The 24,626-nt window shown below is 44.4% G+C and overlaps 1 protein-coding gene across 5 annotated transcripts in view; it reads left to right on the top strand.

The window, feature by feature from the left end:
• Positions 1-3,284: 3,284 nt before the first annotated feature.
• Positions 3,285-24,626, top strand: part of NEMP2 (nuclear envelope integral membrane protein 2) — a 30,652-nt gene continuing 9,310 nt past the window's right edge. For all 5 annotated transcript variants that reach the window (XR_012154336.1, XR_012154335.1, XM_073306183.1 and 2 more), the window contains exons 1-7: positions 3,285-3,498; positions 18,062-18,177; positions 19,637-19,865; positions 20,052-20,124; positions 21,568-21,661; positions 22,406-22,520; positions 24,168-24,393. Coding sequence is in view for 3 of the 5 variants with exons in the window: in XM_073306183.1 (XP_073162284.1) it covers positions 3,420-3,498; positions 18,062-18,177; positions 19,637-19,865; positions 20,052-20,124; positions 21,568-21,661; positions 22,406-22,520; positions 24,168-24,393 (932 nt within the window). In the remaining 2 variants the exon portion in view is untranslated. The remainder of the gene's footprint in view (positions 3,499-18,061; positions 18,178-19,636; positions 19,866-20,051; positions 20,125-21,567; positions 21,662-22,405; positions 22,521-24,167; positions 24,394-24,626) is intronic.

The following is a 24,626-nucleotide window of genomic DNA, read 5'->3' as shown; positions in this document are numbered from 1 at the left end:
TATGATTCTGCTGTGGCTGTGAAGGAGGCAAAGAAAAGTTTCTTTGTCTACACCATAGCATCTGCGAAATCTCACATAGGAGATTGCTTCTGGGGGACAGAGGGCCTGTTTAATCTGTGCTGTCTCAGTTTGTTCCTTTCCAAAGAGAGTTGTGTGGAACCAGACCAAACTTTTGCGTCTGGAGAGGAAAGGAGAGAGTGTGCAGAGTAACAGATTGAGAAGACAAATACTAAATCCTCTATGCTTGAGTTTTGGCTAGTTTCTCAATCTGAGGTGCTAAAATGGTGGAAGCACCTCATGCCAGCTTCTGTGCTTTGGACCCAAGCCTAATCCTATTTTGGCTCTTGAAGACCAATTGAGAAGAACTGAGTCCACTGTTGGTGAAGATTGTCAACATTTCTTTGGGGAGGACAGAGTGGTGGTGACGTGCCTCCAGGAAGCTTTTGTATTTGACATTGACCATGTGGTCCATTATTACCCAATATGTGATCTGTTTTTAACATGAGTAATGTTAAGAATTTGCAGAATCAGGCTCTAAGAAGACCAAACACAGATGAGGGGAGGGAAATAGAACATAACATAGAAGCAAATGACCCAATCCTGTAAATACTTACACACTTTAATGGGAGCTAACATGTGAACTCTTCACAACTTCAATGGGATTACTCATGAGAGTAGTTAAGCATGAGTGCAGGGCCTTACAGTGTAAAACCTTTGGTACAAATTCTTTGATTCTTTCGTATACGTTTTAAAAGCACCTAATGAAACAGATAGCTGAATAGGGCTTTTTGGTACTAATACATTATCAATGATAAATAATGAATACCCCATATTTCTTTTTTTAAAAATGCATTTAACACATAGGGAAACTGAGATACAGAGATAGAACCAAATCCTGTTGATGCCCTGTCCTGTGCTTTAACTACAGGATCATGTATGCACCTGATTCTGCTCCACTAAAGTAGGGTTGCCAGGTGTCCGTTTTTTGACCAGAACACCTGGTCAAAAAGGGACCCTGGTGGCTCTGGTCAGCACTGCTGACCAGGCCATTAAAAGTCCAGTGAGCAGCGCTGTAGAGCTAAGGCAGGCTAGTCCCTACCTGTCCTGGCACAGTGATGCGCTCCAGGAAGCGACCAGCAGGTCCGGCTCCTAGGCGGGGGGGAAGGGGGGGGAGGAGGGGTTGCACGGGGCTCCGCATGCTGCCCGAACCCCCCCAAACCCGAAGCCCGCTCCTCCACCCCAAACCCCTCATCCCCAGCCCCACCCCAGAGCCCGCACCCCCAGCCCAGAGTCGGTACCCCCTCCTTCACCCCAATCCTGTGCCTCAACCTGCAGCCCCCTCCCACACTCTGAATCCCTCGGCCCTACCCCCCAGCTTGGAGCCCCCTCCTGCTTCCTAAACCCCTCACCCCCAACCCCATCCCAGAGCCTGCACCCCCAGCAGGAGCCCTCACCCCCTCCAGCACCCCAACTCCCTGCCCCAGCCTGGAACCCCCCCCACACCCTGAACCCCTCATTTCTGGCCCCACCCCAGATCCCACAGACACAGTTAGAGCCCTCACCCGCTCCTGCACCCTACCCCCTTCCCCAGCCCAGTGAAAGTGAGTGAAGGTGGGGAAGAGCGAGCCACCGAGGGAGGCGGAATGTAGTGAGTGGGGGCAAGGGCCTCAGGGAAGGGGCAGGTCTAGGGTGTTCGGCTTTGTGTGATTAGAAAGTTGGCAACCCTACACTAAAGTCAAAACGAGTTTTGCCATTGGCTTCACTGGGAGCAGCATCAGGCCCTATCTGAAGACTAGCCAGCAGGTAGAGAAGACTCCTGAGAAATAGCTATTCTATTTGTTCATGCAAGTGTCGCTATCTTGAAAAAAAAAAAAGAGGAAGAAATTCAAACTATGACGTAGAAAACAGAATAGCCCCTAAACAGAATGTTTTTCAAAGTTTTCCCTAAAGTATCATCTGCTCTTTAACCTCCTTATTACTACATTGTCTAAAGTTTAAAATACATTTAGCTAGATACTTCTTGCAAATTATTCCAATTCAAATCCAACTGTTTCCCAATGTATCAAAACAAAGTTAAATAACAAAACTAGAGTTAAATAACAAACAGTGGGACAGAAATATTAAAAGATTAAGACAAGAAAAGATATGTAATTGGGTGAGACTGAAGTAAACGGACAGTTGAGGAGACAAAGCCTGTTCCAGACGATAATAGCTGCAAAGAAAGTGGGTCTCATTTCAACAGTGATGAGACTCTCTCAAAAAAGACAAAGAGGAAGCCAGTGCTAAAACTGTGGAAAAAGGGAAGAAGATAGACAAGGTCCATGTGTTGCTATAGTACCATAGCATAGACACTTCCGACATTGATGGAAGGGGTTTGTCCATTGTTGCAGTTAATCAACCGCTCCACGAGGTGGTAACTAGGTTGACCGAAGAATTCTCCCACTGACCTAGCCCAGTCTACACCAGGAGTTAGGTCAACCTAACTATGGCAGACGGGGCACAACATCTTATACAGCCTGAGCAATGTAACTAGGTCCATCTAATTTCTGAGTGTAGCCCAGGTTGAGAAAGGCAGGAGCAACTTGTTAGATGATTTTAAACATAAGGAAGGAATTTTAAACTAGATCCTGAAATAAATAGGAAGCTGTGGACTGGAGCAAACCAGGAAATTCAGCAGACACATATAGATCTTCTGTTGAACAAAGTTGAGATGGATCAAACCCAGAACATCACATTCAACCCCTTCCAACTCCAGGGTATTGGGATCTGTTTTGAACACAGATCTAGGGTCGTCAGCCCTTCAGAACTGTCCTGGAGTCTCCAGGAATTAAAGATTAATTTTTAATTAAAGACTGTCATGGGATGAAACCTCCAGGAATACATCCAACCAAAAATGGCAACCCCAGCCAGATCCAAAGCCAACAGGGCCCTATTTTCTCCCTCGGCTGTGACCAAAACCTCAGGTGAGCCGCAGGGGAGAATTCAGCCCGGCCACATGATTCACACCCTAGCCCCAGTCTGCGCCTGCTCTGGAGGGACCTCAAACAGCGCCTGGGCCACTACTGTGAGGCGCAAAGCTTTAAACGTTTCCCACCCGCAGCAGCTGCAGACACCTCTCCCCTCAGAGGCGCCCCGGGCACGCTGGGTCCCCGCGCGCCGAACAGGGGAGCGCAATCTGGGGAGGGGGAGTCCCAGCAGCCGCCCGACTCCTCGCCCCGCGCCTCCCCCCCCTCGCCCTGCCCCAGAGGCGGGGCCGCCCCCTCCAGACCCAGCCAGCCGATCGCCTCGGCCCGGCCTTCGGCTGCCGCCATTCTCCGCAGCCAGACGGAGAGTCAGGCCCCGCGGCGCCGGCCCATCCATCGGCCCGGGCTCGTGGCGTCTCGGCTGCCGGCTCCAGTTCCGACGCGCCCCTTCAAACGATGCAGCCCGCGGGCTCCCCGCTGCGGCTCCTCCTCCTCCTCTCGCTGGCCAAGGCAAGCGGGGCGGCGGCGGGAACAGGTAACGCCTGGGGCGGCCGCCCCGTGGCCGTGCGGGGTGTCTTCAGGCTTTCCCGCGGAGCCGCCCCTGGGCCGATGAGGCCCCTCTCCAGGGCGCGCGATCCGCCTGGCGCGCGAACCCGGGAGCAGCGCCGCGGAGCTGGCTGAGGCGGCCAGAAGGCGGCAGCTGGTCGTTTGGCCGCTTTATGTTATTTCCTGATCCGTGGAGCAGGGGTACTGGGCATCCACGGGGTTTGAGCTCAGGGATTCTGCAAAGGTGGCTGGGACGTACCCAAGGACAAAAGCTGCGAGAGAAACTTTTAGTTTCTGTATACAGATGTCTGTGAAGCAGGGTTTTGGCGATTTCCCCCTCTTTTTTTTTCAGTCCACAAGAGTTTTATGAAACGAAACACAACCCGCGCTCCCTGAGTCACTTAGTCAATATAGGTTTCAGAGTAGCAGCCCTGTTAGTCTGTATTCGCAAAAAGAAAAGGAGGACTTGTGGCACCTTAGAGATTAACCAATTTATTTGAGCATAAGCTTTCGTGAGCTACAGCTCACTTCGTGGGGTAGTCATTCTTCAAAGGTAAAAAGACATGCATTGTTGGAAAGGAAAAATGGGCAGTTCTGTAAATAAAATGTAATAATGGAGTCTCCTCTCCACTCTTAGCTCTTTGAGCATTACACTTTTTTTTAATCTGCCCTTAGATGTACCCTAGGCAACTGATTTCCATTTTCACCACTGAACCAATTACACAGTTTTGACCAAACCAGTCTAACTGTAAAAAGACACACGGACTCAGTTGGGCAGGAGTCCTGGCCTTTGACTCATTAAAGGCCCCAGGAGAATTGTCTGTCTTCTAACTTCTGCAGACTTTCCACTTGTTTGTTCTTGATCTCTCCCACCTATTTTCACAAAGTGACCCAAGATTTATTCAGCCTTTTAGCGACGGATATTGTCATTGTCACAGAGCCTTTTGGTTTACAGGTTTCAGAGTGGTAGCCGTGTTACTCTGTATCGGGGGAAAAAACCAAACAAAAACCCAAGGAGTACTTGTGGCACCTCAGAGACTAACAAATTTATTTGGGCATAAGCTTTCGTGGGCCAAAACCCACTTCATCAGATGCATGCAGTGGAAAATACAGTAGCAAGATATATATACACAGAGAACATGAAAAAATTGTAAGGAGACTAATCAATTAAGGTGAGCTATTATCAGCAGGAGAAAAAAAAACCTTTTGTAGCGATAATCAGGATGGCCCATTTCAAACAGGTTTCAGAGTAGCAGCCATGTTAGTCTGTATCTGCAAAAAGAATAGGAGTACTTGTGGCACCTTAGAGACTAACAAGAAGGTGTGAGTAACAGTAGGGGAAAAACTAGCATGGGGAAATAGTTTTTACTTTGTGTAATGACCCGTCCACTCCCAGTCTTTATTCAAGTCTAATTTAATGGTATCCATTGGCCAAAGCGGACAATCTCTATGCAAAAGAATAAATGGACACAAATCAGACGTCAGGAATTATAACATTCAAAAACCAGTTGGAGAACACTTCAACCTCCCTGGTCACTCAATTTCAGACCTAAAAGTTGCAATTCTCCAACAAAAAAATTTCAAAAACAGACTCCAACGAGAAACTGCAGAATTGGAATTAATTTTCAAACTGGACACCATTAAAGCTGGAAGTTGAAGCTAGACAAATTCAAACTGAAAATAAGGCATACATTTTTGACAATGAAAGTACTTAACCACTGGAACCATTTCCCAAGGGTTGTGGTGGATTCTCCATCATTGACAATTTTAAAATCAAGATTGGGTGTTTTACTATAAGATCTGCGTAGGAATTATTTGGGGGAAGTTTTCTGGCTTGTGTTGTACAGGAGGTCAGGTTAGATGATAACAGTGGTGCCTTCTGGCCTGGGAATCTCTGAATCTATTTGATTCTGCCTAGGTGAGCTCCATGGTACACTGCCACTCTTCATACAATAGCTCCCATACAATGGGTGCTGATAGTGGCAGCATTTAAAGAAACAGGAAAATGCAGTACTTCCTTACTTGACTCATTCCTGGCTCCTCCTTTCTGAACAGTCAGTTTGCTATACACAAGACACTTGTTGCGCTGCATCTGAGAGTGCTAAAGGAGATGGCAGATGTGATAGCAGAGCCATTGGCCATTATCTTTGAAAACTCATGGAGATTGGGGGAGGTCCTGAACGACTAGAAAGGCTAATGTAGTGCCCATCTTTTAAAAAGGGAAGGAGGAGGATCCGGGGAACTTCAGGCCAGTCAGCCTCACCTCAGTCTCTCGAAAAATCATGGAGCAGGCCCTCAAGGAATCAATTCTGAAGCACTTAGAGGAGAGGAAAGTGATCAGGAACAGTCAGCATGGATTCACCAAGGGCAAGTCATGCCTGACTAATCTGTTGCCTTCTATGATGAGATAACTGGCTCTGTGGATGAGGGGAAAGCAGTGGACATGTTATTCCTTGACTTTAGCAAAGCTGCTGATACGGTCTCCCACAGTATTCTTGCCAGCAAGTTAAAGAAGTACGGGTTGGATGAATGGACTATAAGGTGGATAGAAAGCTGGCTAGATCGTCGGGCTCAGCGGGTAGTGATCAATGGCTCCATGTCTAGTTTGCAGCCGGTATCAAGCGGAGTGCCCCAAGGGTCGATCCTGGGGCCGGTTTTGTTCAATATCTTCATTAATGATCTGGAGAATGGTGTGGACTGCACCCTCAGCAAGTTTGCAGATGACATTAAACTGGGAGGAGTGGTAGATATGCTGGAGGGTAGGGATAGGATACAGAGGGACCTAGACAAATTAGAGGACTGGGCCAAAAGAAATCTGATGAGGTTCAGCAAGGACAAGTGCAGAGTCCTGCACTTAGGACGGAAGAATCCCATGCACTGCTACAGCCTAGGGACTGAATGGCTAGGCAGCAGTTCTGCAGCAAAGGACCTAGGGGTTACAGTGGACGAGAAGCTGGATTTGAGTCAACAGTGTGCCCTTGTTGCCAAGAAGGCTAACAGCATTTTGGACTGTATAAGTAGGGGCATTGCCAGCAGATCGAGGGACATTATCGTTCCCCTCTATTCGACATTGGTGAGGCCTCATCTGGAGTACTGTGTCCAGTTTTGGGCCCTACACTACAAGAAGGATGTGAAAAATCGGAAAGCGTCCAGTGGAGGGCAACAAAAATGATTAGTTTCAGAGTAGCAGCCGTGTTAGTTTGTATTTGGAAAAAGAAAAGGAGTACTTGTGGCATCTTAGAGACTAACAAATTTATTTGAACATAAGCTTTTGTGAACTACAGCTCACTTCATTAGATGCATTCAGTCCACTTTTTAAAAATGATTAGGGGACTGGAACACATGACTTATGAGGAGAGGCTGAGGGAACTGGGATTGTTTAGTCTGCGGAAGAGAAGACTGAGGGGGGATTTGATAGCTGCTTTCAACTCCCTGAAAGGGGGTTCCAAAGAGGATGGATCTAGACTGCTCTCAGTGGTAGCAGACGACAGAACAAGGAGTAATGGTCTCAAGTTGCAGTGGAGGCAGTTTAGGTTGGATATTAGGAAAAACTTTTTCACTAGGAGGTGGTGAAGCACTGGAATGCGTTACGTAGGGAGGTGATGGAATCTCCTTCCTTTGAGGTTTTTAAGGTCATGCTTGACAATGGGATGGGATGATTTAGTTGGGGATTGGTCCTGCTTTGAGCAGGGGGTTGGACTAGATGATCTCCTGAGGTCCCTTCCAAACCTGATATTCTATGATTCTATGACACTGGAACTTTTTGGAACCTGTAGTGAACAAATCAAAGAGCCTATTATTCCTGAGACAGGATTTCAAGGGAAACTGTCTACTTGAAATCTAGCCAATTAAAAAAAAGAGTTAAAACAGTTGCCGGTACCACACCTGTCCCAGAGTTCCATGTCTATTTTTGTGATTTTGCAATCACACTTTCCTATATTTAATAATACTTTCGCTCCCTTGTTGCTGTGTGCGCCCACTTAAACGCAATGGGCAGCTGACTATTAACTGATGGAACAGGGAAAACCATGAAAATTCCTGTAAATAAAGTGCTGTCAAATGCACAAGGTAAACACCCTGGAAAAAAGAAAAATATTTGCCCCCTCCTCATCTTTTTACAGTTACAATAATCCAAGGTCTTTCTTGTAATAGTAGATAAAACCAGTTTACACAGAAGTGTGATTTTTAAGGTGATGTCCTTCCGTTCTCCCTGTTGTCTGGTTCATGATAGCTGAGGCAGAGTGTATCTTTCATCAAAGAGGACTATGATAGTGAGAGGGACTATTGAGATTCCAGTTGCAGCACTGATGTATAGTTCAAGAGGCGTTTTACCAGCTTGTTTCCTTATTTCTTGCACTGAAGGTCTCTGCCCTTGGTTCTGTTTTAGGTTTCTACAGTTGATCCTGATTCTCTCCACAGATCGTAATCTCTCACATTTGGACAGTTCCATTCCCTTCCTTGCCTCAGGTTCAGTCCTCTTTCTCCTAATGGTGAAGTCACTTGTTCAAAGGGATCTTCCTCTTGGAACTCAGTTGGTTTATAGTTACCCCAGATGTCACTCTCATGGAGTTGAGGGCATACTCAAAGTGGAAGATGGCTTGGTAAGGTGGTTTTCTTCAGAGAGAACATGGATATTGATATGTTAATGCTTAGGGTGGCACTGATAAGAAAACATCTACTAGCTCTCTGGGAATAACTAGCAGGGAAACCAGTTCTAATCTGAATAGAAAGTTTATTGTAATCACTTAACAAATAGGGCAGCACCCTCAGCTCTTGCTTCTGGAAGGAATCCAAACTACCTTTTGCCTGGGCAGGCAGAAATCTCCCTGCCCTAAGAACCTGTTGCCTGGCAGGGAAGATAAATTACCTGCAGACAGTCTAAGGAGAGAATGGAGTTCCCTTACTACTGGGTTCACCTCACTTTTAGCCAGTGGTGGTCATGAATTCATGAATCTGTTTTTGACACCAGCAAGTAACAAATTCCGCAGATAATATAGCAAGTACCAGGATCCTCTGCTGAGCCAGTTGGATTCCTTTGTGATTCCCTTTTCCACGGTTGTCCTTTATTCGTCAATAAAGGACTCGTGCTTCATAAAATAGTTCAAATGTTCTGGCCCGACTAAAGAGCCATATTCACTCTTTAATGATCCAGGAGGGTTTGGTTTACGGGTTTGTATATGGACAGTTAGTGACCATTCTCTCCAGACCCCAAATCTGTTACCAGCTTTGCCCATTACTTTGGGGTATGCTCATTTATTAGGGTTACTCTTCTGGGGTGCGGGAGGATTCTGTACTTCTATCTATGTACTGCTTGTGTCACTTGTGTTCTCATACAGAGCTCTGCTTCTCCCTACTGAAAGTTCCCTCCCAGTGGAGTTATCCTGCAGGACCTAGGTTCCCCAAATGGGTTTTTCCAGCCCCAGAATTAGATAAACACACACAGAGCGCATCTGAGAGGACCGGGTTAATCAGTACTTCCAAGCTGCCACCCTCATATGTCCCAGGTTCAGCACATCTGTCATAACCGTACAGCTAAGGGTAGCCTATATTCCCATGCTGCTGGGGGAAGACTTGGCCAACCATATGAAGCTAGCCAAGAGGGTGGGAATGGTTACCCGCAGCCAGGCTAAGCGAGCTGTCACACCTAGTTCTGTTCCTGAGCCTTCAACAAGGGCCTAGTCTGTGTTACCAGAGACCCAGACTGAGGTGGTGGAACCGGACACCATGCCAACGTCTGCGACAGCAGTAGTGGATCCAGTCGCAGAGACCCAGCCAGAGCCAGTCCCAAAACTGGAAGTGGTGGAGCAACCAGTACCAGAACCATTGCCAGCACTGAGTTCAGCGTTTGCAACCCCATCTACAGCTCCAATACCAGAGGACACCACTGAGCCTGCACTGGCAGCAGCAGCAGCAGATAACCCTACACAAGAGGCTCAGCCAGAGCCTGAAATACCACATAGTTCACCAGTGGAGAGCGGTTCACAGTCAACGGAAACAGCCCCATCACCTTCATCGCTTCCAGAGGGACCAAGCCCAGGTCCACAATCCAGTGAGGAACTGATGTCTCCAGCATCAAGGGAAGAGTTCCAGGCCAAACAGGAAGCAGATGAAAGCCTCCAGGGAGCTTGGACAGCGGCACAAAGCAACCCACCGCCTCTCAGCTCTTCTAATTGATCCCAGTTTGTTGTAGAAAGAGGACTTTTATACAAGGAACCTCTTTTTGGTGGGCACCAGTAAGATCGGCATCCTCAGAGACAGTTGGTAGTTCCAACTAAGTACCGGGGAAAGCTCTTGAGCTTAGCCCACCATCTTCCCTGGGGCCATGCTGGGGTGAACCGGACCAAAGACCGTTTGGGGAGGTCCTTCCACTGGGAGGGAATGGGCAAGGGTGTTTCTACTTATGTCCAGTCTTGTGAGGTGTACCAAAGAGTGGGAAAACCCCAAGACCGGGTCAAAGCCCCTCTCCAGCCACTCCTCATAATTGAGGTCCCATTTCAGCGAGTAGCTGTGGATATTCTGGGTCCTTTTCCGAAAAAGACACCCAGAGGAAAGCAGTACATACTGACTTTCATGGATTTTGCCACCCGATGGCCAGAAGCAGTAGCTCTAAGCAACACCAGGGCTAAAAGTGAGTGCCAGGCATTAACAGAAATTTTTGCGAGGATAGGTTGGACCTCTGACATCCTTACAGATTCGGGAACTAATTTCCTGGCAGGAACCATGAAAAGCCTTTGGGAAGCTCATGGGGTGAACCATTTGGTTGCCACCCCTTACCATCATCAAACAAATGGCCTGGTGAAGTTTAATGGAACTTTGAGAGCCATGATAGGTAAATTCGTAAACAATTGGGACCTAGTGTTGCAGCAGTTGCTCTTTGCCTACAGGGCTGTACCATATCCCAGTTTAGGGTTTTCACCATTTGAACTTTTGCATGGCCATGAGGTTAAGAGGCCATTACAGTTGGTGAAACAGCAATGGGAGGGATTTACACCTTCTCCAGAAACTAACATTCTGGACTTTGTAAACACCCTCCAAAACACCCTCTGAACCTCTTTATCCCTTGCTAGAGAAAACCTAAAAGATGCTCAGGAAGAGCAAAAGGCCTAGTATTATAAACATGCCAGAGAACGTTCCTTTAAAGTAGGGGTCTTGGTCATGGTCTTGCAGGTGCTCCAGGCCCATAAAATGGAAGTGCCTTGGGAAGGGCCATTTATGGTCCAGGAGCACCTGGGAGCTGTTAACTATCTCATAGCATCCCCCACCTCAAACCTAAAGTCTACAGTGTACCATGTTAATTCTCTAAAGCCCTTTTATTCCAGAGAATTAAAGGTTTGTCAGTTTACAGCCCAGGAAACAGATGACACTGAGTGGCCTGAAGGTATCTACTACGAAGGAAAAAGTGACAGTGAACCTCTCAATGACCCTTGGACGTATGCAGCACCAGCAGATCAAGGAGCTGTGCACTAGCTTCGCGCCGATGTTCTCAGCCACCCCAGGATGGACCGAACGGGCATGCCACTCACTCCATTGACACAGGTAATGCTCACCCAATTAGAGCCCAACCGTACCGGGTGTCTCCTCAAGCCAAAACTGCTATAGAACGGGAGATCCAGGACATGCTACAGATGGGTGTAATCCGCCCCTCTAACAGAGCATGGGCATCTCCAGTGGTTCTAGTTCCCAAACCAGATGGGGAGATACGCTTTTTCGTGGACTACATAAGCTAAATGCTGTAACTCGCCCAGACAACTATCCAATACCACACACAGATGCGCTATTGGAGAAACTGGGACGTGCCCAGTTCATCTCTACCTTAGACTTAACCAAGGGGTACTGGCAAGTACCACTGGATGAATCCACTGAGAAAAGCTCGGCCTTCATCACACATGTGGGGCTGTATGAATTTAATGTTCTCCTTTTCGGGCTGCGAAATGCACCCACCACTTTCCAAAAACTTGTAGATAGTCTCCGAGCAGGATTGGCAGAATCTGCAGTCGCCTACCTTGATGATGTGGCCATCTTTTCTGATTCATGGGAGAACACCTGGAGCATCTGCAAAAAGTCTTCGAGCGCATAATGGCGGCAGGGCTAACTTAAGGTTAAAAAGTGTCAAATGGGCCTAAGCAGAGTGACTTACCTTGGACACCGGGTGGGTCAAGGAACTATCAACCTCCTACAGGCCAAAGTGAATGCTATCCAAAAGTGGCCTGTCCCACAGTCAAAGAAGCAGGTCCAATCCTTCTTAGGCTTGGCCGGATATTACAGGCGATTTGTACTGCACTTCAGACAAATTGCCGCCCCACTGACAAACCTAATCAAAAAGAAACAGCCAAATGCAGTTCAGTGGACTGAAGAGTGTCAGAAGGCTTTTAATCAGCTTAAAGCGACACGCTGTCTGACCCTGTGCTAAGTGCCCCAGACTTTGACAAACCGTTCCTAGTAACCACAGATGCGTCTGAGCGTGGTGTGGGAGCAGTTTTAATGCAGGAAGGACCGGATTAAGAATTCCATCCTGTAGTGTTTCTCAGCAAGAAGCTGTCTGAGAGGGAAAGCAACTGGTCAGTCAGTGAAAAAGAATGTTACGCCATTGTGCACGCTCTGGAAAAGCTACGCCCATACGTTTGGGGATGGTGTTTCCACCTGCAAACAGACCATGCTGCAAAGAAGTAGCTTCATACCATCAAGAACAATAACAAAAATCTTCTTCGGTGGAGTTTAGCTCTCCAAGATTTTGATTTTGAAATACAACACATTTCAGGAGCTTCTAACAAAGTGACTGATGCACTCTCCCGTGAAGGTTTCCCAGAATCAACTGGTTAAAATAGTCCTTGAAATGTGGAAAATATTGTTCATCTTTATATAATCAGTAGTATATCTAGAGGTGCATGTGTCTTATTAACTTTGTTTTCTCCTAGAGCTCCAGGAAGAAATCACATCCAGTGTGGTACAGGCTGTCCAGCACCATCTGTGATTTGGGGAGTGTCAAGGTTCCTTTCCCACTCTGAACTCAAGGGTACAGGCTTGGGGACATGCATGAAAACCTCCTAAGCTTACTTTTACCAGCTTAGGTTAAAATTTCCCCAAGGTACAAACTATTTTACCTTTTGCCCTTGGATTTTCGCTGCCACCACCATAACCGGGTTTATTATTGGGAAAGAGTTGTTTGGAAACGTCTTTCCCCCCAAAATCCTCATCAAAACCTTGCACCCCCCTTCCTGGGGAAGGTTTGATAAAAATCCTCACCAATTTGCATAGGTGACCACAGACCCAAACCCTTGGATCTTAAGAACAATGAAAAAAAAGCGTTCAGTTTCTTACAAGAAGAATTTTAATAGAAGAAAAAGAATCACCTCTGTAAAATCAGGATGGTAAGTACCTTACAGGGTAATTAGATTCAAAACACAGAGAATCCCTCTGGGCAAAACCTTAAGTTACAAAAAGACACAAAGACAGGAATATCCATTCTATTCAGCACAGTTTATTTTCTCAGCCATTTAAAGAAATCATAATCTAACGCATATCTAGCTAGATTACTTACTAAGTTCTAAGACTCCATTCCTGTTCTGTCCCCGGCAAAAGCATCACACAGACAGACTGAGACCCTTTGTTTCTCCCTCCCCTCAGCTTTTGAAAGTATCTTGTCGTCTCATTGGTCATTTTGGTCAGGTGCCAGCGAGGTAATCCTAGCTCCTTAACCCTCTACAGGTGAAAGGGTTTTTCCTCTGGCCAGGAGGGATTTTAAAGGTGTTCTTCCCCTTCCCTTTATAGTTATGACAGGGGGCGTGTCATAACCACACAGCTAAGGGTAGCCTGGAATTCCTCCTTACCTGTAAGGGGTTAAGAAGCTCAAATAACCTGGTTGGCATCTGACCAAAAGGACCAATGGGGAAGATACTTTAAAATATTGTGGGGGGGAAGGCTTTGTTTTTGTGTGTTCTCTTGGGAAGCAGAGAAGCATCAGGTCAGAAAACTCCTCCTATAAACCATCCTAAAAGTCTCTCATATTACAAAAATTGTAAGTAAAAGCCATGCAAGGCGTGTTAGATTATCTTTTGTTTTGCTTGTGAATTTTTCCTTTGCTGGAGGGAAGTTTATTCCTGTTTTTTGTAACTTTGAAACTAAGCCAAGAGGAAGTTCTGCTGTGTTTTTGAATCTTTTGTTACCCTGTAAAGTTATTTTCCATCTTGATTTTACAGCGGTGATTTTTACCTTTTTTTAAAATAAAATCCTTCTTTTAAGAACCTGACTGATTTCTCTGTTGTCCTAAGACCCAGGGGTTTGGGTTTGTGATCACTTTGTAACCAACTGGTTAGGATATTATTCTCAAGGCTCCCCAGGAAAGGGGGTGTAAGGGCTTGGGGGGGCTATTTTGGGGAATAGGAACTCCAAGGGGTCCTTTCCCTGATTCTTTGTTAAATCACTTGGTGATGGCAGCGTACCCTCCAGGGGCAAAGAATTTGTGCCTTGGGGAAGTTTTAACCTAAGCTGGTAGAAATAAGCTTAGGGCGTCTTTCATGCGGGTCCCCACATTTGTACCCTAGAGTTCAGAGTGGGGAGGGAACCCTGGCAATGTCTCTCTCCACACTTTCACATTACAGTTGTTCTTGTAGTAACCTACTTGATGAGCAAACCCCACAGGATTTTTGGGCGCTGCAGGGATCTTTTAGCTTAGGTACGAGGAGCGTTGCTGCAGAGCGAATGAGGGAACCAAAAAACACCCACAGGGGGGTAGGGGTGGGGGTGGAAGGGAAGAGAGAGAGAGAAGCAACCAGCTTAATCATGAAAGTTAGTTATTGCCAGGTAATAACCATAGGGGAGCTAAACAAACAAAACAGTTATAATATTAAATCTAACTTAAACTTGATTATAAAAGTCAGGTTTAGAAAACTATAACTGATCACACAAGTCAGGGTCAGAAGGCTATACATAGAGAGAGACAGAGCTGGGTTCTCACCATTCTATGAAGCTTGAATTGATCAGGGGTCCCAGGTGGTGGTGGTAGCTGAGGGCCTGGAGTGCTGGAGACAAGCAGAGCCCCCAGCATGATCAGTCAGGAGAAGATGAAGTCCCAATGGAACTGATGCAGATTTTGGCTCCAGGCATCAGAACGCTTACTTGAGCATGGACAGGGGTTTTTGAAGAGAAAAAACAATAGTTCAAGGGAGGACACTAGATTTGTTTATGTATAAACAAGGGAGAATACCAAAGTTGTTTTATTCAGGCTAGACATGGGAGCTGATCATTCCTGGCTTTGGGCAGTGTTCCTTGGAGGGAGCTCACAATGCATCTAGGGAGCTTCACTATTTTGCATACCAATAAAGGATTTATTACTAGAATTGGTCTGAAAACTACTGAGCTAGGTGTGTGCATGTGTGGGTTCATTAACATCTGGAGCAGAGATCTCCCATTATGCAGTGCTCCCCTGTTTTTCTGGTCCCAGAGTTCTGTGCGGTTCTTGCCTTGGAATCTCTGTTCTCCATTCTGTATGCTAATGGAGATTCCTCCTTGTCCCATCTTCAATGCAAATGAGGCTAGGGGAGTTTCCTTAATTCTGTCTTCCTTATCCCAAGGTATGTCTCCCACTGCCTTTTCATTGCTTTTTGTAAGTCTTTCTTCTGTTGCAGATTTGGTTCAAGCAGAGGCTGGGGTAGAGGGGGTGTCTTTCATGTACTGTGCCCTGGTTCCCCAAGAACACAAAGCTGCTAGATAACAAGTCCCCTCGTTGATGGGATGCTTGCGACAAGCGAGTATCCCCATCACATTCTTTCTCCATGGTACCGGAACTACCCAGTCTGGGGGACCTTGCTCAATCAAGTAATGTCCAGCTAAAGTCCATTTCAGAGGTTCCCAGTTTATGAGGAACTGTGTGATAGTCTTGCCTGCTGGCGTGATCGGAGACAGCTGCAGTTCATCTCTGGGTAACGGAGGTGTCTGGGTTCTGATGACGATGACGTCATGAAGGGGCATGGTTGCTACCCAAACAGCGGAGGAAACCGGGACTATCCGCCACCTGGGAGGCTGTTACTGGTTGCATCTGATGGTGTACATCCCTTTTGAGACCATAATGGCTTACAGAAGAATGGGACGGAGTCTGGCGTGGTCTTAGTTTCATAACAAAACTTGAGTGACTCCCCGGGGCACTCTGTGTGCAATTAGCAACACTTGCCCAGGGGCAACCCGAGGAGTTGCTGACAGCGTAGAACTGGTAGCGATGCTGCAGGGCCAGGGGGTTGCTTGCATTCCCATAGAATCCATGCATGTGGCACAGCAATTTTACTTCCTGGGCTCCAGCTGGCAATCACCTCCAGAAATTTAGAGGGATCACAGGTTCAGTATAGAGCCTTGACAGCATCAGACTCCAGACACTTATGAACAGCAGAGTGCTGGTGAAAGGGATAGATAATAAGACAGAAAATATCATATTGCCTCTATATAAATCCATGGTACACCCACATCTTGAATACTGCATGCAGATGTGGTCGTCCCATCTCAAAAAAGATATATTGGAATTAGAAAAGGTTCAGAAAAAGGCAACAAAAATGATTAGCTGATGAACAGCTTCCATATGAGGAGAGATTAATAAAACTGGAATTTTTCAGCTTGGAAAAGAGATGACCAAGGGTGGATATGATACAGGTCTATAAAATCATGACGGGTGTGGAGAAAGAAAATAAGTGTTATTTATTCCTTCTCGTAACACAAGAACTAGGGGTCACCAAATGAAATTAATAGGCAGCAGGTTTAAAACAAAAGGAAGTATTTTTTCACACAACGCACAGTCAACCTGTGGAACTCCTTGCCAGAGAATGTTGTGCAGGCCAAGACTATAACAGGGTTCAAAAAGAACTAGATAAATTCATGGAGGATAGGTTCATCAATGGCTATTATCCAGGATGGGCAGGGATGATGTTTCTAGCCTCTATTGGGTCACTTGATGATTACCTGTTCTGTTCATTCCCTCTGGGCACCTGGCATTGGCTACTGTTGGAAGACAGGATACTGGGCTAGATGGACCTTTGGTCTGACCCAGTATGGCTGTTCTTCTGTGCTGAAGGAGTACATTTCAATCTGTTGGTGCTGATAGCTTGATGAGTGAGGCGTGAAGATGTTGTACTCAAGGATTGGGATTGCCAGTTAATCCACAGACTATATTCAGTCCTGGTCTGCAAGTTTCCCACTTCTGTTGGCTTCAATGTGGGTGAGAGATAACTAGTCAAAGGGCTTGCCTGCAGAAGAAAGTTTCACCAGTTTAATGTAAAGTGTGAATTTAAACCGATTTAGTTAAACCAGTGCAAACCCTTGGGTGGACAGTCTTAGTTAGGTTTTAGAGTGGCTTATTAAACTGAGATAAGTGTGTCCAGACAGGGATTTGCATCATTTTAACTAAATCAATTTAAAACAGAATTAAAATTAAACTGGTGCAAGTTTCTCATATAGAAAAAGATCGATTTTTACCTACAAACAGCATTTCTTTGAGTTGACTAAATCTAGTCTGCACAGGAGCTCCTTTTGCTATCCTCAGTGTTTGACAATATTCTGTCCTGTATTATTCAGATAGTTGTTACATTCACACCTAGTTTTCTCTTCAGTGGACCAAATTCTTTCCTGAGTTAACAGCTGTATAATGTTTCTTTATTCTGCTCTTTAATTATGTTACCGGAATCTTGAGGTGATACACTGTAGGGCAGTTTTTGTGTGTGTGCAGGTTTGCATGTACACTCTTGAAAATTCACCCCACAAATCAGTTAGGGATATTTATACTGTGAGATTTGTATCTAATCCTGAAAGCAATAGGGAGTATCTAAAATTTCCATGAAGCAAGACAATGGAAATGATTGATTAGACAAGTTGCCAATGCCATTAGGAGTGCTAGAGACAGCTAATTACCCTCACCAGAAGGTGTTATCACTGAAAATTATGTTAACATTCAGAACAAGTAGGAGAAATAATTTGATTACATATTTTAATATACTACTTAAAAATAACAAAATTACACTATTTCTCCACTTCAAATTGGTTCTGATGTTAAAACTTCTTCAATTGGCAGCAATATCATGTGGTAAATGACTATTTTAACATGAAAAGCCTGTTTTCCTCATTAGACGTCTACAGTCAAATTCACCATTGGTTTAAGCACTGGAGTTACACCCACTTATGCCAAGAGTGAATTTGGCCCATGGGCCTTATCCAAATGCTATCAAAATACTAGCACAAAAGTCATTTTTTTCTAAATGTAGTAAAAAGCCAAAACGGGCTAGAGACAGAATGTTCCAAAGTGCCAAAGTGATGTAGGCACCTAAATCCCATTGAAAATCATTGGGACTTAAGCTTCTAAGTGCCTAAGTCATGTCTGAATTTTCAGCTTGGGCTCCTAAGTCACTTCTGAGCTTCTGAAAATATTAACCTGGAGCAGGGTTTTGTGTCAGACTTTCTGCAAATTGCTTCTGGCCCCCGGAATATCAAACCTACAATTCAACAAAAGCATGAATGGAGGAAGTGCACATATGCCCACACTTTGAAATCCACTTCATTTAGTGTTCTTCTTTCTTTAGATAAAAACTGTAGCCATTTGAAGGAAATGGACATCATCCAAAAACCAGATGCAGATTGTTACTGTTTTATGCAAAATGGAACAAAGCACTTAAAATATGTTTGGTCAGCTCTTCAGGTAAGTCTCTGTGTTTGGAGCTTGCTTCAGATTTTTAATATGTTACATGTTTTCCCAGCAACCAATCTGATCAAGATATGAGATCACAGGTGCATCTCAGTATGAAATCAGTCCGAGGGTTGCGTAGGCGGAGCCTAGAAAGAAGCATCTTTTAGTGTCATGCTGCTTTCACTTCTAGCGTGGCTGACTTGGGAGTTTGATGTCTCTTATTTGTTGCACAGATGCGGGGCCTTATTTCTTTGCTGAGAGGACAAAGAAATGTCAACTCAACTGTGTTGTGTGTACTGGATGTTATATGGTGACTTTTTGACAGCAAAAACAAGAACAAGGCTACATAATATCAGATGTATATTTCCCATGCTGACAGGAGTGGCAGGGGTGCACCTTTTAAGATATGCACCTTGGGCCTGGGCTGCAAAGTACTAAGTCTCAACTACCATTGAAAGCACCAGAAGCTTAGAGCACCTCTTTAACCCCTGTGCTAAGGAGCAAGTTCAGGATCTTCTCCTTGGCTCTTCTTCTGAGGAGTTGACTCCCTGGGTGGGGAAAGAAACAGTTTCACCTCACCTCTGCTGTAGGAAGGGGCTCCCAGGTATAAGGAACTGGAGATTCCTCTTCATCTCTGCCCAGAACATTTTTCTCCAGGCAGATACAATGTGTATGGTCATCTTTATGAGCGGTGGCAAACTTTAGGCAGTGATCACATCCAGCAACTGGGAAAGTTTCTTAACGTAAATGCTTAAAAGTAGGCAGCTAAGATTTTCCCCAGCAGATCACTCTCTTCTTGCATTTCAATAAAGAAGCCTATCTTATTAGATGAGATAATGCTTCTCCTTGTCATTGGGCATCCATTATTTCAGATGCCCAGGTTCATTAGCTCACAATTTAAGCATCAGGAGGACTTTTCCTGTTCAGAAGGTAGAGAAGATCAGTGTTACAGCTCAGTCCTTCTTGAAGAGAAGAGGGCTGGATTTTTTATTCCGGTTTTTGTTGCGCTCTCTTCTGCTTTCTGACAACTTCCATTTTTGTTCTCCCATAACATCTAATGTGCAGTTAGCATCCTTATCTACAAGAAGATTCAGGAACAGTGGGTTCATAGCTTATGAGGAAAGTGAGCCTGGGTGTCTGCCAAAGAAATTGTGGGCAGTCAATGTTAGTAGTGTGTCAAACATCTGTAGCATCACAGTGCTCATGATGGAATTGTAACCTTAGGATCTGGTTCTTCAAATGGATCCATGCACCCACATGGGGGCCCACTGACTTCAGTGAGGCTGTATGTGAATCATTAAGTACAGTAGGACTAGGTACCTGATTTAAGGGACTGCAGTGGGATTATTATTCCTTAGGCTTCTGCTCTGTTATTTCTCCCTATGTTATGTTCAAATACTGGGTGTGTTTTTGAAAGATACCTATTGATCTGAGTTCCTACTATGTATGTTTTGTTTTGCTCTGTTTACAGGTGAAAATTAACAGCACAGAAATGTTCAAGTTTGTGCCTATCTCAGCTGAAAGCAATTGTCATAATTCAGAAACTGTTTTTGCATTTTTCAAGTGTGTTGTTCAAATCATTTGGCAATCAGAGGTATCTAAAGAAATGGTCATAAACATAAACCAATATGGAGAGAATATGTGTTTCAGAGTCCAACCGTACAAGAAGGTACCCTACACTGTGAGTGTACAACGAAACAGTAAGTAGGGTGATGCTTTCCATTCATCCAATGAATGGGCTGGGATAATATTGCAAACATTATCTGAATAGTGCATTCTGAGTTGTAAGTTACCTTAATGGAACAGCTGAGACTTGTCTGATAATGTTGGTACAATTAAAACCACCCAGATGAATTAGCCTAAAATCTCGTTTTTTGCATTTTCAGTGGTGGATAGGAAACTCGTCCTTTTGTTTATAGCTGGTGTTTTTCTGTTCCATTTTGCAAATGCCTTGAGTAGGTAAGTATTAGCCCCTTTATCTTGGTATTCTTTCCAGAGTCATTGCATTCTTGGTGTGTTCCTATTCATGTATTGTCTTCTCTGTTTATTTGTATAGCTCAATGATCCCAAGCAACTGTTTGTTTTTTAAGAAATGAAATAAGAAAAAATGTATGTAAACTATCATAATAATGTAGCCATGCAGAGGAGAGATGTGATGTAAAGATTTTTCACTTGTGTGGCTGTGGTAGGGCTTCCAAGATCATGGCTTCTAGCACTTGTAGGTGTACAAGGACTGCACCTGGGATTCTCCCCATGAGCAAGTGGGCAAGGAGTATGCAGAGCCATCACCTCCCTTCCAATGAAGCCTGGGGGATGCTGCATAAAAGGAGGTTGCAAATTTCCCATTCCCAGAGTGTGGGAATCTTAGGGAGGAACTGTGTGTAAAATGAGGTCATCTGGGCCTCACTGCCTCCTCCCTCCACCTCACCCCATACTCATGGCTGCACATTAAAGAGCACAAGCTAGTCCTCATATTTTGTGTAGTGTAGAAGGAAAGATTTTTGCAGTCACTTTGTTTCATGCTGGAGTTTGGCATTGTACAGTGAGTTAATTTGTGACTCATCTCAAAAGTTCTGTTCCACTTCAAAATTTGCAAATCACCAAATTTTAAACAGTATTAGGTCAAATTTTATCAAACCTTTGGATTTTGTAAAAATAAGTTTACAAAAACGAGAGTTTCTAAATTTTCTTATTTCCATCAAAACGTTTTTTAAAAAGTAAAATAAAAATATTCTTGCAATCCAAAAATTACAGCATTGTGGACAAGGAAATGAAATTGACTAGAAACATGATAAACAAAAGTGAAACTGAGGAGATGTTTTCGCTGTTGAGATTTTGAGACATGGAAAAGTAAATAAAAGCTGAAATAAGGAAAAGGCAATGAGATTATTTTTAATTCTCACAACTCTAGTAATCTAATGCTCTTTGTTTTTTAAAAAGTACTAGATCCTCAGCTCCCTTGAGTTCACACTCAGCCCAGCATAGGAGCTGGCAGGGGCCTAATGTGACCCTTGTGTAATTTCAGAGGAGCTCTAAGTTCTGCCAGCTCCCCTATCCCACAAGGTCATCTGGGCACCATTCAGGGACCAGCTGGAATGCCATGCACTGCCCCCCACCCAACCTCTTTCCGCCCCAACACAGGGGTTGGAGACGAGCAGGCAACCTACAGCCATCTGTGCCACCCAGAGATTCCTCTCTGTCAGGGAATTCTCAGCTGCCTCTTTATGGGAGTTTTCTGGCTGCCTCTTTCTGCCTCCACAGTGCAAAGCAGATGAAGCCAGAGCTGAAAATCTGTATTCAGTGTCTGATTAAGTACAGCATTACACTTTTTGGTACTTCCAAACCAGTTGCAACTCAGTAAAAGGTTTTTACAGTGTCCCCAACCTTGCTGTTCCCTAACAGGAGTGCTATGTTCTATTACTCTGCTGGAGTGGCACTGGGTGTTCTTGCTACGCTAGTCTTTCTCCTGTTGACACTTAAAAGATTTATTCCAAAGGTAGGTGTACCATGTGGAAAACAAAATAGCAAATAGCAAGTCTAGGGCCAGATTCTGATCTCTCATTGGTTTTATGACAGAGTAACTTCATTGACTTTGATGGGGGTTTACTTCAGTGTAAAACCAATGTACCTAAGATCAGAATCAGGCCCTAGATAGATGGCCCTCCAAAGTCTGAAATAAACAGTTACGTTTGCTGATGTACAATGACGAGCATTTATTCTGAAACCATAATTACAGGGATGTGATTTTAGTCTCTCAACTCAATTTGCTTATGTTGTGAGACAACAAATCAGTTGAAATGAAACAATTTTTGTGGCAGTTGTAACCTTGACTTTATTTTTCATATCCAGTAGCAAAATTATCTCACACAGGCAGGGCTGAATCTTATGCCACCCCTTTCCCCCCAAAAATGCTTTGGTCTCTATAAAACATGTCGGAGTTAAGTATTAATTATTATTATTGTAATACCAAGACATGATACAGCTTCAAGAAGTTTGGTCAAAAATCCCATGCAGTGGCCCCACTTCATCTCACTTATCTTGAGACTTCAGAGCATGATACAGCAGGGTTAACGAGTGAATCAGCTCAAAAGTTCTTCAGAACAGATAGTGCCTATGTTTGTGAAATCCCTAGCCCACTGTGGCCCAATCCTGATTGGGACCTGTGGATGCTACCATCATATAAATAATAAATCATAACCGAGCTGGTTCACTAACTGTTTTGGTTTTTTTTTACTCCCAGCACAGCACCTTCGGGATTTTAATGAGTGGCTGCTGGATGTCCTCTCTCTACTTTATTTACTGTTTGAAAGGGGAAATGAAGTGGCTGTGGTCTGAATATAGAAACTACTTACTGGGTAAGAGAATGAGTAGAAATGTACAGCAGACAGGTTTTTGTTAAGAGGTCAGAACGAACAGTTTGTAAGAATTGCATCTGATTAATATTTTTCTCCCATGAATGTGAGGTGTGGGAGGATTCTGAAGGCTCCTAATCCATTCAAATGAGAATTTATTCTCGTTAGATTCTTAAATAGGGAGTTTGATGTTGGTTTGTAGAGGCATGAAGAAGAGGGAACGTTTTGCCCATCTTTGGTTTCCATTATTTCACACCTACCGTGGAAGCAAAGAGGGAGGTGGTGGTGGGAGAAGACAGCTACAATCTCTTCTCTGGCTGGAGCCTGGAGTGGGGGTTGTGCTTTCTGGAAAGGGGGAGTGGCCAAGGGGGCTGGGGAACCTATTGCTTCAGCACATTTCCTCGGCATCCTCCTTTGTCAAAACCACTGTGCAGCCTCTATTATCACCTAAAGCCATCCTCCCTGGAGTTAGCCCTATCCGACAGTGGTAATGGTGGAAACAGTGCTATCTTCCCTGAGCAGAGCAGGCATCTCTGGCACCGGGAGGTTCAGCTGGGGTGCACTTACTGTTAAAGCATTTACTAATATAGGAATCATAAGGAATTCCCGTGCTCCCTGCTGGCCTAGGGGGAGAGAGATTGGGATACAGGCTTGTAACTTGGTTTTCCCCACTTGCTGCAGCAGCACAGAGCGCTGTTCTTAGGCCACTATGCCAGCCCCTTATGCTCTGTGCCTGTTAATAGTCACAAACTGCTTTCGACCCAGTTGAATAAGATATTGGGGTTTTTTTTTGTTTTGTTTTATGTTCACTCACCTTTGCTTTGGTGGCACCCCAAAGCACACAGAGAAAAGTACAGAGAGAAAACTTGTTCTTGCAGAATTGCCAGGATGGCTGAAACCAAAAAGTACAGTGCTGAATAAGCATGGACTCCTTTGGATGCTTATCCAAACCGAAGCTCCAAACCTTTCAGCATTCACTCTTCACCAGTTAGGAGGGGAAGCATGGCTTGACCATGTGCTTTTAGCATGAGTGAGATTAATGTGATACACATACTGTATCTGCATGCCTATCAGCTTCATTTACAATATTTTATTTGAAAATAAATACTGACTTATTGTTAGTACAGAGCCTAATCCATGCATACGTTTACACCAGTATTGAGGTATAATTAGGACCTTTCAACAATGCAGCTGGACACCATTCTTGCAATTGCACATACAGATGAATTAAACTGATCATTTTAATGGCAATTAAATTCTGACATGTAATTGTATTGCTAATGGCGTTTTAGAATGCCTACCACCTTGGATAAGCATTTTAAGTTACGATTTAAATCTAAATAAATAAATATACAGGATATTTCCGCACACAGATAGCCAGTTATGCCTTTAACTTGCCATCTGCACATGCAACTACACAGTTTGCATATGCAGTCATCGTAATTACATATGCAAGTCTAGTGTGCCACTGCATGCATTTTTTTGCATATGTATTTTAAATATCAGGCCCTTCATATTCCCAAAATACATGTCAGACAGCATGAGGAGCAGAAGTGGGATTTGCTGCGTGGCAGTTTTAAGCTTTCAGTCTACCATTAAAGTTAATCCTTTGTGTCATTATATATATGGCATTTTTTTCTGCTTTCACAGGCTATCTTCTGACTGTTGGATTTATCAGCTTTGTGGTTTGTTACAAGCATGGACCACTTACCAATGAGCGAAGCATAACCCTCTTAACGTGGACATTACAATTAATAGCCTTTGTCTTGATTTATTTTGGTGTCACCATTCCACAGGTTGCATATGCAGTAATAGCTATCATCCTCTGTTCAAGAGGCCTGTGCTATCCCCTTGGCATGGTCTGTTTCGTGGGCAGGTTGGTATCCATTTTCTGAACATGTAAGTCACTGTATCATAAGGTAATATTAAGAGGTTCATAATAAAACCCACATAAAATGACAATTATCTGTCAGTTACTAATCCTAGTACATATTCTTACCTAATGAATACTTACATTAGAGACAAGGCTTGAAATCCCAAGGCATAAGAATTTAATAATTCTCAATGCAGGAGTTTTAAGCATGGATCTTGCTGTATAGAGAACTGTGA

This window comes from Lepidochelys kempii, chromosome 11 (genome assembly GCF_965140265.1).
Source record: "Lepidochelys kempii isolate rLepKem1 chromosome 11, rLepKem1.hap2, whole genome shotgun sequence".
In the NCBI taxonomy this organism is placed as follows: domain Eukaryota; kingdom Metazoa; phylum Chordata; order Testudines; family Cheloniidae; genus Lepidochelys; species Lepidochelys kempii.
Note: the sequence above shows the minus strand (reverse complement) of the source record. Positions and strands in the feature narration are given on the sequence as shown.